The 14,233-nt window shown below is 65.6% G+C and overlaps 2 protein-coding genes across 2 annotated transcripts in view; both read left to right on the top strand.

The window, feature by feature from the left end:
* CHLRE_04g230536v5 (uncharacterized protein) overlaps positions 1-5,123 on the top strand; it is a 13,119-nt gene extending 7,996 nt beyond the window's left edge. Inside the window, exons 12-16 of the mRNA XM_043062099.1 lie at positions 215-338; positions 520-1,353; positions 1,656-2,005; positions 2,366-2,549; positions 2,985-5,123. Of these exons, the coding sequence (XP_042925451.1) occupies positions 215-338; positions 520-1,353; positions 1,656-2,005; positions 2,366-2,549; positions 2,985-3,634 (2,142 nt within the window). The 3' untranslated portion in view covers positions 3,635-5,123. The remainder of the gene's footprint in view (positions 1-214; positions 339-519; positions 1,354-1,655; positions 2,006-2,365; positions 2,550-2,984) is intronic.
* A 245-nt stretch (positions 5,124-5,368) lies between these two features.
* CHLRE_04g230438v5 (uncharacterized protein) overlaps positions 5,369-14,233 on the top strand; it is an 11,516-nt gene continuing 2,651 nt past the window's right edge. The window contains exons 1-14 of the mRNA XM_043062098.1: positions 5,369-5,739; positions 5,976-6,073; positions 6,558-6,666; positions 7,526-7,594; positions 7,956-8,018; positions 8,327-8,464; positions 8,610-8,817; positions 9,030-9,518; positions 9,804-10,282; positions 10,686-11,226; positions 11,622-12,463; positions 12,755-12,823; positions 13,201-13,253; positions 13,866-13,878. Of these exons, the coding sequence (XP_042925450.1) occupies positions 5,599-5,739; positions 5,976-6,073; positions 6,558-6,666; positions 7,526-7,594; positions 7,956-8,018; positions 8,327-8,464; positions 8,610-8,817; positions 9,030-9,518; positions 9,804-10,282; positions 10,686-11,226; positions 11,622-12,463; positions 12,755-12,823; positions 13,201-13,253; positions 13,866-13,878 (3,312 nt within the window). The 5' untranslated portion in view covers positions 5,369-5,598. The remainder of the gene's footprint in view (positions 5,740-5,975; positions 6,074-6,557; positions 6,667-7,525; positions 7,595-7,955; positions 8,019-8,326; positions 8,465-8,609; positions 8,818-9,029; positions 9,519-9,803; positions 10,283-10,685; positions 11,227-11,621; positions 12,464-12,754; positions 12,824-13,200; positions 13,254-13,865; positions 13,879-14,233) is intronic.

Raw genomic sequence — 14,233 nt, 5'->3', positions numbered from 1 at the left:
GGGGGGGGTTAAGGGGACGAAGGCAGAGGGGCACGACGGGCAGTCGACACCGAACCTCAGGAAACGGAGACATAAGACGTGTGAAGAGCTTGAGAGTTAGAAATGGGGTTGCGGCGTGCACGCTCTTCCCCCTGCATCCTCCTCTCCTCGCTCCCCCCTGTCCTCATTGGCCGCTCCCGCCGCCTGCCATTCCCCGCTGCCACCCTGCTACCAGAACTGTGCCGGCAGTGAGACCAGCCTGGCGGCCTGCGCGCTCAATGCCTGGGGCAAAACCAGCTGTGAGAATGAGGGCGGCGTGGCGGGCCTGGTGTGCCTGTCGGCTGTTGACGGCTCGTCAGGTGAGTGGGTGGGCGGGGCTTGTTCGTTGGCATGCTCACACCGCCTGTGTTCTTCCAGGGCGGAAGCACAGGCCCGTAGCCTTGCCTGGCGCCCCTCAGCTCGTCTGAAGCCTAATGTAAATCATGTGCATGCGCCTGTGTGCCTCCACGTGTGCGCCATGTGTGCCCCTGTCCCGTGCAGTCCGCATTGTTGGCGGTAGCAGCCCCAGCTCGGGCCGTGTGGAGGTGTCGCTGGGACCCGGTCTGTGGGGCAGCGTGTGCGGCATCGGCGCCACAGGCACGCTTCAGCCCAACACCACCTCCTCCAACGGCAACAACGGTAACGGCAACAACAGCGATGACGGCGACGGCAACAATGGCAAAGGCAACGGCAATGGCAACGGCAACAATGGCAATGGCAACGGCAACGGCAACGGCAATGGCAATGGTAACGGCAACAACAGCGATGATGGCGACGGCAACAATGGCAACGGCAATGGCAATGGCAACAGTGGCAATGGCAACGGCAATGGCAATGGCAATGGTAACAGTGGCAATGGCAACGGCAACGGCAATGGCAATGGCAATGGCAACAGTGGCAATGGCAATGGCAATGGCAATGGCAATGGCAACGGCAATGGCAACAGTGGCAATGGCAACGGCAATGGCAATGGCAACGGCAACAATGGCAATGGCAATGGCAACGGCAACAACAATGGCGAGGACGAGGGCGAAGACGATGACGGCAAAGACAGCGCCTCCGCCAAGGCCGGTGGCGGCTGGAACGCCGCCGCCGCCACAGTGGTGTGTCGGCAGCTGGGCTACGGCACCGGAGTGGCCCGCTGGATGAGTGTGGAGTCTGAGGACGGCGGCAGCGTGGCGCTGGGTGGCCTGGACGTGCCGCCCATCGCCCTCAGCGGCCTGGCCTGTGTGGGCAACGAGGGGAGCCTGCTGGGCTGCACGCGGCGCGGCTGGGGCGACGCCGGCGCGTGTGCGGGCGCCAGCAAGAAGGTCGCGGCGGTGCAGTGCAGCGGCGGTGAGTGCGTGTGAGAGCGTGTGTGTGTGTTTGTATGTGTATGTGTGTGTGTGGTTGTGTGTGTGTGTGTGTGTGTGTGTGTGCGTTGGGGCTGGGTACTACTGACACGTTGGGGGCGTGTGGTGGAGGGGCTGTGCGTGTGTGTGCTGGCAGCCGTGCGGTCAGTCGTGTGGTGGCCTGTAGCGCGGTCGCTGTGCTTCGGCAGCTGCCCTTTCATTCTCCTTCGCTTGCCGTGCCCTGCTGCTGTTGTGTTCCGCCGTTGCTAAGGCAAGCACCTTCCCTCCCTCTCTCCCTCCCAACAGTCCTGGACGTGGGACCCTCGGCCTCACCTGGACCGGCCCCCAACCCGACTCCCAGCCCAACCCCGTCCCCAACCGAGTCTCCAACCCCATCCCCCACCGTGTCCCCAAGTCCGTCCCCATCGCCATCGTCCCCAACCCCGTCCCCAACCCCGTCGCCCTACGGATCCTACGGCAGCATCGTCGTGCCCCCCAACTACGGCTCCCCCTCTCCCTCCCCCTCTCCCTCCCCCTCGCCGTCCCCGACTGGCCCCACCGACGCGCTGCCTGCCGGCGGCTCCATCTCCCTGGTGCTGGTGGGGTCGGCGGCGGCGGGCGAGGTGCCCAGCGTGACCGGCAGTGGCCTGGTCAAGGTGGGCAGCGTGCGTGCTTGCGTGCGTGCGTGGCGCGGTGCGGGCTGGCGGTGCGCGGGCAGGGCGGATACAGTGATTGGAGGTTGCTGTGTGTGGGGGGGCGCTCGGGCGGCGGGTGGCGGGTGGCAGGTGGCAGCACCTCAAGAGGCCCCAGGCAGCCTGCACATTGCTTGGGGCATCAATCTGTTTAACTTGCCTGAAGCAGCCTTGCTCCCCTCCACAGCCTCAACCTCAACCTCAACCCCCCCCAAACTGCTACACAACCTCCACCTCCACAACACACGTACCCTCCCACCTCCCACGTCTCCCACAACCCACCTTCCCTGAAACCGCCTTCATCCCGCACCGCACCTCCTGCAGCTGCTCCCGCCCCCCACCGCCCCCCCCTCCACCGCCACCTACGTGTGCGCCGACCGCTGGGCGGGCTGGGACGACGCCGCCGCCTCCGCCGCCTGCCGCATGGCCGGCTACGCGGCCGGCGGCGTGGCGGTCAAGGTGTGGCGCGCCGGCGCTCCGCCGCCTCTGCTGCTGGGCCGCCTGAGCTGTGAGTACCGCGTGTGTGCGTCCGTGGTGCCGCGCGCGGCTGCTGTAAGCATCAAAACGCTCCGCGGATGCCAAGGGACGCTTACACTCCCCCCCCTCTGGACGGGAGCCGTCCTCGGATCCCAGCGCCGTCCTATTGCGGTCGCCGGCATCCGCGGAGCGTTTTGATGCTTACAGCTGCTGCTTCCCGCCTTGGGCTTGGTGTATGCTCTCAGCCCACCGACCGGCGCAGCGCCGCCACCCCTACCCGCTGCAGACTGCTGCTATGTCGTCGGCACCTGGCCATTTGCGCCTGCACAACAGCGGTACAAGTGCTGCACACAGACAGCGCCCTGGTGCACTGCCTTCACTCGCACCACATGCTGCTATTCGATGCTGCTGCTCCTCTGGCGCACACCAACTCTATATCCCTCCAATCTCCATCCTACCCGCGCAGGTGCCGGCTACGAGACCGACTTGTCCCAGTGCACCGTCTCCGCCGTGGACGGCATCAGCGCAAACGGCACGTGGCAGCTGGCGGCGGCGGCGCCCGCCGGCACCTGCAAGATGCTGGCGGCGGTGCGCTGCCGCTCCGGCGCCGCCGCCGTCACGCTGCGCGCCGCCGCCGCGCCCGCGCCCTCCGGCTCCCCGGCGACACTCACACTCCCCGCACCCGGCGCCAACTCCACAACGACCACAACCGCCACCGTTGTCGCCCGCCTGGAGGCGTCGGTTGGCGGCGCCGCGTACGGCGCCGTCTGCAGCGATGACGGCTTCGACGCCGCTGCCGCCGACGTGGCATGTCGTACACTGGGTTACGCCGCCGGCGGCGTGATCTACGGCGCCGGCGCGCCGGCGGCGCCGCCGCCCAATGCGACCGACCCCACCCACGCGGTGCCGGTCGCTGACGTGGACGCGCAGGGGAGCTACCTGGGCACGCTGGCGGCGTTGCGGTGTGCCGGCGGCGAGGCGGCGGTGGGCAGCTGCGCGGCGTGGCGCGCCGCCAGCGCGGGCAGCGCGGTGCCGTGCCGTGCGGCGGCGTGGGTGGCGTGCCGGGTGTCTTCCACCGCGACCACCACGACCACCACAACCACCACTTCGGGGTGATGAGCACTGGGTGATGGCTGGGACGGGCAGCTAGTCAGGCCAGCTGTGTGTGTGTTTGTCGGGGTGGGGTTGGCGGGTCAGGAGGAAGGCCTGAAAGTGTAATCAAGTCATCCAGAGCTCGTGTCGAGTGCCGCAGTGAGGAAGTGCGTGGGGGGCCCGGATGTTACCGCACGCGCAAGCAGGATTAGGGCGCAAGCTGGCGTGAAGGAGTTTTGAACATGGTAGGAGTCGCCTGTCGTATGGGCTATTCATCCATCCATAATTTGCTTTTCAGTAACGATGCAAGCAAGATCGACGGCTGTGCATGGGTGTATGTGCGCAGTCGGGCAAGCGGCCGCGCACGCGCGTATGGCATTCTTATGAACCGGCACGTTGACCACAATAAACTTGCACCCACAATAGTTGTGATTATTCAGGCGCGGCGGCGCACACCTGCAACAGGTGCGCATGTGTGCGCCGGAACGCGTTGCAGACAGGCAGGAAGGCAGGAGCGCGTGGCAAGGGTATCGGTGAAGCTACGGTATTGCAGCGAGCGGGACACGGTGCGGTGGCGGAGGTGGTGGCGGTGGCGGTGTGTGGGGGTTGGCGCGGGAACCAGCGGCGCGCGGGGGGTGCTTGCCTGTGCGGCGTGCGGGGCGTGCGCCCTACACACCCGCCGTGTGGCGTGTGGCGTGTGCACCGGTGCTAGTTCCGACTAGTATGCCATTGTGTGGCGCGTCTGTGCAGCCTTGTGTGTAGGTGTCGCTTGTCCGTGTGTGTGCGCGTGTGTGTGTGTGTGCGTGTGTGTGAGTGTGACTGTGACAGGCTGTGAGCGTGTGCGTTGCGCGTGCGTTTCAGTGTGACTGTACACGTGCTGTATGCGTGTCAGCGTGCGTGCCTGGCAGGCGCGTGCGTTTTTCTTCTGACAAACCCAACAATTCGTGCCCCCGCACACACGATTGCTCCAGAGTGTGGGGGTCGGGAGGCTTCTTGGTGGCTGCCAGTGCGACATCTGGCCAGCTGCTGCATCATGCACCCACTGCTGCTCAAGCAGTTCGGCTATACTAGTTTGCGGCATGATGTCACGAAGGCGGTGGTGTGAGAATCCGCTGCGTTATGACGACGAGCGTCTGAAACATGACAAGATGCGTTGATGATATTTAGAAGCGCCGGGGACGGAGGCCGGATAGATGCTGCAGTGCGGATCTTCGTAGGTTGCGGTATGCAGCGAATGGCACACGTTTGTACTTCGTAAGGGGGAGCCAACTATTTTGTCGTAGGTTGCGATGCGCGTACAACAAGGCAAGTCTGTCAAGCCATGCGGACAGCTTCGCTTAGGCGGTTTGATGGGGCACTGAAATACGTGCCCTATGGCCAAAAATAATGTTTCATGAGCTCTTGTGGCGCTACTAGGAGTTGTCAATGCCGCAGGGGCACCCTTCGCAGGGGCACGCCCAGTCGGCCAGTGGCCAGTCTCTCACACATCCCAAGGCTGTAAATGCTGGTCATGAGCGGTGTGGCTGTCGTAGTTTCCTCGAGATGTGTACAACCTGTACCCTTATGCGGCTATGGGAGGAGGCCTGACGGCCATGACCGCGTCAACACGTCCGGCGCAATGTGTGGGAAGCCAGGGCGGGTTTCGCATGGGCGGTGCCGCCCGCCGCCCGTTTGCCGCGGACGGCCGTCCAACAAACTGTCACGCGCGGACTCAATTGAAATAGTGATGTGCCACATGATTGTTATTGTTTAATCAAAACCTCGCGCGAGCGGAAGTCGAGGAAGACGACAACGTGCTGACTCGTCGCTGTGCTTCTTTGCCATTCTGCCTCAACACTGTCTTGGTGCATGATAAAGCGTGTACATGACATTTTAAGAATGCATAAGAAGCCACACAGCGCAATTTGACCAGCAAGCGGCGACCTGGTCGTTGCGCCCGCGGCGAACTCACGCGCTGAGGCGCTCAGGCGCTGCTTTAGCTCAATAACATGCCGAGCGTTCCAAAGGGCAGAAAGGATGAAATCGGCGGCGTCACCTCGGCGCAACTACGCCAGGACCTTGTGCTCAAGAAGCAGATTGGAAAGGGCGGCTTCGCGGCGGTGTTCCTAGGCTCCTACAAGGGCCAAGAGGTGCAACGCAGAGTCGGCGCGGCCGGGCCAGCTCTGAGTGCACTTTTCACGTGCTAGTAGACGTCGTTGACGACTGCAATGGCTTTCCCAAGCTTCGCGCTTCCCCTTCAACACACGGCATGCGTGCGCCTAGAAGCGACTCTTGTCACTGCTTGGGAGACAGCGAAGCGCGCGCCAACTGTCACCCTTTGCGAAGGCTGTGCCTGGCTGTCGCCCGCCCCCCTTCCGGCCTGCAGGTGGCTGTGAAGGTCATTCTCGCGGAACACGCGAAGAATGACGTGCAGGTCAAACTGTTTCTGCGCGAGGGGCAGTACATGTCGCGCTGCACGCACAGGTGCGCTGGCGCGGGTGCGGGGCTGTGGCGGGCGGCCTGCGGCGGGGCGGGGTGGGCTGGGGCTGACTGGGGTGGGCTGGGGCAGTGGCAGGCGCTGCTGCCGCGGTCGCTTCGTCGCCACCCGCGCCGGCACACTCCGGCTACCACGGGCGGCTGCGGAGTGCGACCGCTTGCCGTGCAGGGTCCCACTCCCCACTGCAAGGCAGCGCCGTCAGTGCGGAGCTGTGGCTGGGTGGATGTGGGTGGATGTGGGTTGCTGTGGGCCGGGCCGGGCCGCCAGCCCAATTCACCTGTTCACCGCCAGTCGATACGCCGCATGCACGCCACAAGTACGAGACACTCCCGCACCTGCATTTCTCTATCGCCTGCCCACCCGGCCACCGACCCCAACCCCGAAACCACCTGCCAAACCTAACCCCCTAACCCCCAAAATCCCCCAGACCCCGCACAAACCCCCACAAACTGTCTCCAACCTCCCGCGCAGCCACATCGTCAAGGTGCACTGCGTGTGCCAGCTGCCACCCGATTTCCCCGGCATTGAGGCCATGGGGCACCGCGAGCCCACATGGGCGCTGGTGATGGACTACGTGCAGGTGTGCACGCGCGCGCGTGTGTGTTTGTGTGTTTGTGTTAAAGAGCACAAGGGAAACATTGCGCAAAGACAGTTGTGTGTGTGTGTGTGTGTGTGCGTTAAAACGGAAACGAAAGCCCGTCCGAAGCCCGTGTGTGTATACGGGATGGGGGGGGTGACGGGGAGTTCATCGTGGTGAGGCGGGACACCGGGGGAGAGGAGCACTGGGCAGCTGCAAGTTGGGGGGCAAGGCGGAGCGTGTGTGTGTGGAGGAATTGGGAAGCTGGTTGGAAGTCTACGTCTACGTCAAGTGGGGTGCAGGGGGCGGCACGACCTGGGACCAGGGTTGAGGGGGGGAGGCGGAGACGACCCGGGAGCCAGCTGTGGAGATGCGGGTGCAGGGGGGTTGGTGATGGACTACGCGCAGGTGTGAACGCGCGCGCGTGTGTTTGTGTCTGTTTGTGTGTGTGTGTGAGAGAGAGAGGGAGAGGGTAGTTCATTGTGGTGAGGGGTGGAGATGGGGGGAGAGGGGCAGAGGGCAGTTGCACGTTGGCTGGCAGGAGGGAGCGTGTGTGGAGGAGTTGGGGAGCTGGTTGGGAGTCTACGTCTACATCGAAGCGGGGTACACGGGGCGGGTAGAACCGTGGGACCAGGGTTGGGGTGTCGAGGTGGGGGGGGATTCTGAACCAATCCCGTAAGGAAACAGTTGCGCTGCAAGGAGGGGGTGGGGCAGAGGCGAGGTGTGGGTGCAGGCGGGGGCTCCCAGGCTGCTACCCCTCCACCAGACACGCCACGCTTTCGTACGTCCGTACCACGCCGTACGTCACCCTGACCAGCACCGTACTGCCCGCCGCCCTGTACGGCACTGCCACGTCACACAGGGCGGCTCCATTGCGGGCATGCTGTACAAGCAGATGTCGGGCACACGCCGCCTGTACAGCGACTACGAGGTAGGGGTGTGTGGCGTGTGTGTGTGTGTGTGTGTGTGTGTGTGTGTGTGTGTGTGTGTGTGTGTGTGTGTGTGTGTGTGTGTGTGTGTGTGTGTGTGTTGGGGGGGGTGGGTGGGTGGAGCGGGTTGAAGAGCGGTAGCGTCGGGGTAGGGGTACTGGGGCAGGGAAGTGCTAGGGTGTGGAGCGCGGAGGGGTCACACGGCGTTGTTTGGGGCTGGGCAGCTGATGTGCAGCTGGTTGTGTGGGATTGAGCACGTGCACGTTGCAATACGTCACACAACCACCTCTCGTCGTGCGTATCTTATCATACACACGTTCTTTGGTCTTGCCTATCATACACACACATTACACACGCACACAGGCCTACTGCTGGATGCGTGATGTGGCCTCGGCCCTCAGCTACCTACACAACGCCCCCAGGCCGGTGGGTGGGCGGGGTTTGGCGGTGGGGGTGGAGGTGGGGGTGGCGGTGGAGGGCGGTAGGGGTGGAGGTGTTGTTGGAGGTGGCATCGGAGGTTGGTGGCAGTGGAGTACATGTGCGGTGCGATCCATGTATCCAGAGGAAATCCGCTCTATTGGCAGCTCACTAGCCCCAGATGTGCGGCGAATCCGCACCGGCGTACCGCTCCTCCTGCCGCTCCTCCTGCCAAACCCACTCCTCCTCCTCCTCCTCATGTGTACACTGCCACGCCCACACACGCCCCCACCCCCCCGCACCCCCACCACACGCAGGTGATGCACCGGGACGTGAAGGCCGACAACGTGCTACTGGTGGCGGCGGACCCATCAGCGGCGGCGGCGGCAGGAGGAGGAGGCGGAGGAGGTGCAGGTCGGCCCGCCGCCAAACTCATGGACTTCGGTCTCATGGCGGTGAGAGCTGTGTGTGTAGTGTGTGTGTGTGTGTTAAAGAGCACAAGGAAAACATTACGCGTACACACGTGTGTGTGTGTGCATGTGTCTCACGTTTTCTCCAGATCCTCCCAGATATCGGCCCCACCACCCTAACCACCCACAGGCTCTGGACGGCAAGAACCCCATGCTGCGCCGCCGCAGTCTCAGTGTGGAGGCCGCGGGGCCGGGCGGCGGAGGCGGTGGGCTGGGCCGCGGCTCGCTTAGCTCCCTGTCGCGGGCCTCACAGGGCGGCGGCGGCGGCGGCGGCGGTCGTGGTCTGGCGGCGCCCTCCGTTTCCACCTACTACGGCAACGACACCACACACGAGCCGGGTGCGTGGGCCGGCCAGCCAGGCAGGCATGGCGTGTGCGTGTGCGTTTGCATTCGCCTCCACGCCCGGGGGCGGGCTGTTGGAAGAGAGGGGCATGCTTCGACTTCACGACGGCACACCGGGACCCTCTTGAACGCCTCTGCCTTCTCCTTCGACACCTCCTCATTCTTCGTGCTCATACCTCAACACCATCATGAACCCGCACACACACAGGCAAGATATTCTATCTGGTGGATGAGCTGCCGGCCGCCGCCGCCGCCAGCCTGATCGGACCCGCCGCCTCCCGCCGCGGCTCATTCGAAATACCGTCAGCGGCGGCGTACTTTGGAGATCCCGCGGCAGTGGCCGGCGCCGCCGCTGCCGCCGGCGGCGGCGCCGGCGGCAGCACAGGAGCGCAGCCCGCCTCCACCTTGGCGGCGCCTGGCGGCGGCGGCGGCGGCGCCGCCGCCAATGCCTTTTCAGGCAGCGCCCTGCCAAGCAGGGGAAGCAGCTTCGCGGAAGCTTCTGGAGGAGGTGGCGGCGGCGGCGGGGTGGCGGCTGGATCCAAAACGCCAAAGCTGGGGGGCCTCAGCCTGGGGTTAGGGTTGGGGCTGGGGGGCGGCAGCCCGCACGGCTCGTCGCCTCTTCTGGGTCCGGGCAGTGGTGTGGGCGGCGCACTGGTGCCGCTGAATGAGGAGGCGTCGTACCATGGCAACACGGCAGGTGGGTGCGGGGGTTGGGGGTGCGGGGGGCTGGCACGCGCGTGGCGGGTGTATGGCAGTTTGGGTGTGTGCCGTACCGGAGGGGCGGTGGGCGAGTGGCGGAGGCGAACGAGGCCTGTGCTCGGTCGGTCGGGGCTGTGGGTGTGGTCTACCCTGGTGGCCTAGACTGTGCCATTCGTGCCATTGCATAGTACAAAATTGCAAGCACAACAGTAACAGGCCACCACCACCACCACCACCACCACCACCACCACCACCACCACCACCACCACCATCACCACCACAGGCTACGCCTCCATGCTCCTGCACCAGCAGCAGCAGCGGCAGGCGCAGCGGGCGGCGGCGCGCGCCAGCCTGGAGGCGACCAAGTCGGCGGCGGCGGCGGGCGGCGGCGCAGGCGTGGCGGGCACCCACCACTCCAGCCTACATGGCAGCCGCAGCAACAGCCTCACCGCACACGGACACGCCGCGGGGGCGGCGGCGGCGGCGGCGGCGGCGGCGGTTGCTGGCGGCGGCGCTGGGGCAGCAGCTGGCGGTGGCGGCGGCGGCGGCGGCGGTGTGAGTTTGGGTGCCAACCGCCCGCCGTCTGGCACGGCTGGCGGCGGTGGGAAGCCGCATCTCGCCTACAGCCTACCCAACAGCTTGCATGGGTCGACGCTGGTGGCTGGCGGCGGCGGCGGCGGCGGCTTCAATGCGGGCATGGGGCCGGTGACGTCGGGTGGTCACTCGCCGGACTGGAGCCCAACAGGCAGCGGCCGCTGGCAGGTGCGGCGCGTGTCAGTTCTTTGGGGGTTTTGGGGGAGGGGGAATAGGCGAGGAAGGCGGTGCCGGCCCAGGTGTGTGGGCGTTGGGTCTTGCACTGAGGTGCGCGGGCGGCAGGCCTTGCTCGGGCCGCGACAATTTTGGCTGGCGCGTACCCACACACGCGCCTGTATCAAATACACACACACACACACACACACACACACGCACACACACACACATATACACGCACACACACACACACACACACACACACACACACACACACACACACACTGGGGCAACATCGACAAAACGCGGAGCTCGGTAACCGGCGTCGGTATTTGTTGGTAATTGCGCGCGCGTGTATGGCGGAATTTTGTTCCGTTTGATTGTTTGTTTAACACACACACACACACACGCACAGGGGAGCGACGTGGTGGGCTCGGGCGCAGTGCGGGTGCGGCTGGTGTCAGAGGGAAACGCAGCCGGCTCCGGCTCCGGCCCTGGATCCGCTTCCCGCAGTCCGCTTGCTGCCGCCGCCGCCGGCGGCGGCGGCGGTGCCAGTGTCTCGGACCCACACAATGCGCTGCCGCCGGGCCTGCCGCTCACGGATGGCCGCGGCAGCGGAGCCGGCATGACTCAGCCTGACGGCGGCGGTGGCGGCAGCGGCGGTGACGCCGCCATTGCGGCGGCGGCGGCTCAACTGTACAGCGGCGGGCGGGGCACGCCGCCGGCGCCGCTGGCGACCAATGCAGCGCTAGTGGCGGCGGCGGCGGCTGCAGGTGCTGGTGCTGCTGCTGGCGGCGGCGCCGCCGCCGCCGCTGGCGCTGCTGGCGGCAGTGGCAGCGGCGGCGCGGGGCGGCCGGCGGTGACGGGTCCGGATGGGTCGTTGGTGCGCATGTCGAGGTCTCCGGCGGCGGCGGCGGCGGCGGCGGCGGCGGCGGCGGCCCACGGCGAGCTGGCGGGTGAGTTGGTGGTTTGGATGGTTGGCTGTTTGGGTGATTGGGTGGTTGGGTGGTGGTTTCGGCGGCACATGCTTGGACTGCTGCGGGCTGGTAACCGCCAGGTCGCAGATTCCTTCACAGAACGGGGTCAGGGGTTAGGTACCGGTACGTGCGCTGTCCCCAAGTCCATGCAAGCGCGTCACAGGGACAACTAAATTAGGTGGGAGACCCGCATGCGCCCGAGTGCTGACTCATTCCGCAGTTGCATGGCCTCGTGCCACCCCCCAGTCAAAGCATAGGCCGCGCTCTCCTCATCGGTCTTTTGCATTGGATTTGGTCTAGTTTGGGCTGGTACCTGCAACACCCCGCCCTGCCTCCCGCCCTCCCCCCCCCCTCCCGCCTCCCACCCCCCACAGAGCTGGCGGACGCAGAGACGCTGCCCGGCAACGACCCAGATGATGAGATCGCGCGGGAGACGTCGGTGGCCTACCAGCAGCAGCTGCAGGCGCGGGCCGAGCTGCAGGGGCACCACCACCACCAACACCACCTTCAACAACACACCACAACAGCAGCAACAGCAGCAGCAGCAGCAGCAGCAGCGCATCTTGCTACAGCGGCGGCGGGTGGCGGGGCAGCGGCGGCAGGGGCGGACGGCGGGACGGCGACCGGCACGCGGCGGACATCGCACCCGCCGCTGAGTGCCACGCCCTCGGTCCGCCGCCAGAGCCACGACGCCGTGCCCATCATCGACGTGCACGGGGCGATCGCGGCGGTGGGAGCCGCCGCCGCCACCAGTGCCGCCACTGGGCACGGCGGCGGCGGTGCCGGCGGCGGCGGCGGCGGCGGCGCCAACGGCCACACCGCCGCCGCCGCATCCGCCGCCAGCACAGCTCCTGTGGTCATCGTCGGAGGAGGCGGCGGCGGCGGCAAGGCGCCGCTGTCGCCATTCGTATCATCCGAGAACACTGGCCACATGGCGGCGGTCATTGGCTCGCCGCCGCAGGCCAGCGGCGTGGCCAGGCTAGCCGCCGCCGCCGCCGCGGCCGCCGGTTCCGCCGCCGCCACATCGACGCCGCAGCACCTGAGTGCCGTACACAGCCGCGCCTCATCACAGCGCTCTCTGGGGTCTGTGTCCACACGCTCCCTGGGGGCTGCGGGGGCGGCGGGGGCGGGGGGGCCCGGCTCGGGGGGCCCAGGAGCAGGTGGAGGCGGTGGCGGCCGGTCGCTTGCGGCCCTGTCCGTGTCCACCCTACTGCAGGTGGGGGGGTCAGGGGGGGAGGGGGCTGGTGGGTGGGTGTGGGTGGGTGGGAGGTGGGTGGGTGGGTGCACGGTCAAGTGCGGAGTGTGGCTTGGGCTGTTGCCATTTGGATGGGCACGGAACAGGCATGTTGATGGGAGGCGGGCACACTCAACCCCAACCCAAGTTACCCAACCCCAACCCCCACATACACAAACATTTACACACGGCGCTGTCTGGGCGGGCTGCGTGCTGTTGTTTCTTAAAAAACACATCACCCCTACACACACGTGTGTGCCTCTGTACGCACAGGGCCGCTACGAGCAGGACTTCCAGTGGGTGTGGCGGCTCACGGGGCAGACCGGCTCATGCATGTACATGGTGCGTGTGTGGGTGTGTGGGTGTGTGTGGGTGGGGTTGCGTGTTGGGTGGGTTAAGGGGGAGGTTGTAGGAGTTTAAGCCCAGGATAAACTAGCGGAGCACAGGCAGAGGCGACAATTGCAGGGTGGGGGGGGGGGTATGTGCCCGAGCCCAACGAGCCCAGGGGCGGAGGGGGGGGGGGCGCGGGGAGGGGTGCCCAACCCGTAGAGCGCGCAAGCAGATGACAGCAACCAGTGGTGTTGGGCGCCCTCGGTCTTCCGCTGTAGTCCGCTGGCCATCGACTCGCTTATCGGGCGAGGGGTCCCATGCAATATACAGCTCACACCAGCACATAACTCTGTCCTCGCCTTCCCCCTCCCCCTCCTCTCCCCCCACAGGCCCCAGAGGTGTTCCGCAACATGCCCTACAACGAGAAGGTGGACGTGTTCAGGTGCGGGCAGCGGGGGGGGGCGGGCAGGGACGTTAAAATACACACACACACACAACACAACACAACACAACACAACACAACACAACACAACACGCACACTGGCGCACACTGGCGCACGTACCCGCATCGGACCCGCCCCTCGCCCCAACCCCCAACGACTTCGTCTGCAGTCTTCAGTGCATCCTGTACCGCTTTTCCAACCATCTTTGCAACCCCCACCCCGCCTTAAACCCCCGCCCTCCCATTCCACAATCTCAACATCCAACCCCGACCCCCTCACACACACACACACACACACACACACACACACACACACACACACACACACACACACATCGCGAGTGTGGCGTTGCGGTGTGTCTGTGTGGTGCTATCGCCTGGCCGGGCGCCCGGAGCGTGAGGAATGCGCATCAGCAAACTTCCAGCCAGCCAGCAACTTGTCGGTACAGTAACTCCGGCGTTCGACCAGCCATGCACTTCTGCTCTGCCACTGCAAACTGTTTGCCGTCTGCTTGAGGGTATGGGCATCAGCTGCACCCTACGGGACCTCGCCAACCTGCCTTGAACCCTGTCCCATCACACACACACACACACACACACACACACACACAGAGCTTGGCAAGCGGTGCGAATCAAAGGTGGCCGGACCTGGCCAAAGTCCTCCGGTCTCTGTGTGGCTGTGTGTGACGGCTTGCAGTTCAGCACTTCAGCTTACAGAGCCGTAGGGCACAACCCTGCCTGCGGCATGCTGTAGCTATCCAGCAACCCCCCGCGCGTCTGTCCAGTCCAGTCCAGTCCACTAGCCCAGTAGCGCTGTCCCCTTGCCAAGTTCTGACACCGTCTTAAAAGCTGTACGGCACCCCCCTCCAGTCAACGAGCTCCTTTCACCGCCCCCCTCCCTCAGTGTACGTGGGCTGTACCTGTACTGGTACAGGACTGCACTGCCCGCCACTCACTCCACTCACACCCCACATGCCGCG

This window comes from Chlamydomonas reinhardtii, chromosome 4 (genome assembly GCF_000002595.2).
Source record: "Chlamydomonas reinhardtii strain CC-503 cw92 mt+ chromosome 4, whole genome shotgun sequence".
NCBI classification, from domain to species: domain Eukaryota; kingdom Viridiplantae; phylum Chlorophyta; class Chlorophyceae; order Chlamydomonadales; family Chlamydomonadaceae; genus Chlamydomonas; species Chlamydomonas reinhardtii.
Note: the sequence above shows the minus strand (reverse complement) of the source record. Positions and strands in the feature narration are given on the sequence as shown.